The sequence below is a fragment of the Protobothrops mucrosquamatus genome, unplaced genomic scaffold, assembly GCF_001527695.2.
Source record: "Protobothrops mucrosquamatus isolate PMUCROS unplaced genomic scaffold, P.Mucros_1.0 scaffold5448, whole genome shotgun sequence".
Lineage (NCBI taxonomy): Eukaryota > Metazoa > Chordata > Lepidosauria > Squamata > Viperidae > Protobothrops > Protobothrops mucrosquamatus.
In genome coordinates, this window is record NW_015391306.1 from 20,168 (window position 1) to 21,593 (window position 1,426).

Below are 1,426 nucleotides of genomic sequence, written 5' to 3' on the forward strand. Positions count from 1 at the left end.
CCATTCCATTCCACTCCACTCCACTCCACTCCATTCCATTCCATTCCATTCCATTCCATTCTATTCTATTCTATTCTATTCTATTCTATTCTATTCTATTCTATTCTATTCTAACCCATAATTCTATTCTATTCTATTCTATATTCTATTCTACTCTACTCTACTCTACTCTACTCTAACACATAATTCTATTCTATTCTATTCCATTCCATTCCGCTCCACTCCACTCCACTCCACTCCATTCCATTCCATTCCATTCTATTCTATTCTACTCTACTCTACTCTACTCTATTGTATTCTATTCTAACCCATAATTCTATTCTATTCTATTCTACTCTACTCTACTCTACTCTACTCTACTCTACTCTACTCTACTCTAACACATAATTCTATTCTATTCTATTCTATTCCAAAAACGAGAAAGTCCAGTTGCCTCTTGAAAAAGCACCTTTGGGACACTCATGTCCTGCACGACGGAGAATCTCCATAGACGTTTAGAAGGAGGAGTGTTGGAGATAGACCAGGGAAGCAGGGAGACCCCCCCAGCACCCAAAAACTGAGGCAGGCCCCCCGCTTGACCTATGCTTTTCCCTCCTGCTCCAGGGAGACCCCCGTCGAGCCTGGGGAGGAAGCCAAAGTGATGGTGGACTTCGTGCCCCAACAGTTCGGCCTGCGGAAGCTGGTGGTGGATTTTGAAAGCGACAAGCTGAAGGGGGTGAAGGGCTACCGGAACGTCATCATCGCCCCCCAGCGCAAATAGAGCCAGGAGCCCCCCCAGCCGAAAAGCCAAACAAGTCCAGGAGCCCCCCCCCCAGATGCCCTGTGTGTGTCACTTTCTACCTGCACCCCCAGCTACACCCACCTTCCAGATGCTTCTATGCTCCTGCCATCACCAAAGACCGGCCCCATCCCACAGCTGGTTGCGGGGCACCCCAAATCCTAGCATTGACGTGGCTGCAATTGGGGAGGGGTGGCGATCCTTGACTCGGGATGCCCGCACGAAGGAGAACCACCCCTGTACGATGTGACTTCTGGGGGTGTTCTGCCCTGCCAGAGGTCCCAGACCCCCCCAGACCCCCACTTTGTGGGTCTTTTCGATCCTATTAAGATGTTTGCCATCGATTCTGTTTGCCTGGGATGGTTGGGACAGGAGGTCAGGCTGAAGGAGAGGGGGTGTCCAATGTTGGCCACTTTAAAAGACTGGTGGACTTCAACTTTTAAGACTGCTGGACTTCAACTCCCAGCATTCCCCAGCCAGACTAGAGTTTCTCAACCTTGGCCACTGGACGATGGGTGGACTTCAACTCCCAGCATTCCCCAGCCAGCATAATTCTGGGATTTGAAGTCCACCCATCTTCAACTAGCCAAGTTGGAGAAACGCTGAGTTAGAAAGATAGCCAGATCTCGAGAACAGCATTTTATGGGT

General features: G+C 49.4%; 1 protein-coding gene across 1 annotated transcript in view; it reads left to right on the forward strand.

Moving 5' to 3' along the window:
• Positions 1–769, forward strand: part of TGM2 (transglutaminase 2) — a gene marked incomplete at its 5' end in the record, with an annotated part of 20,066 nt that extends 19,297 nt beyond the window's left edge. Inside the window, one exon of the mRNA XM_015829112.1 lies at positions 604–769. Within this exon, the coding sequence (XP_015684598.1) occupies positions 604–760 (157 nt within the window). The remainder of the gene's footprint in view (positions 1–603) is intronic.
• Between the last annotated feature and the right edge of the window lie 657 nt (positions 770–1,426).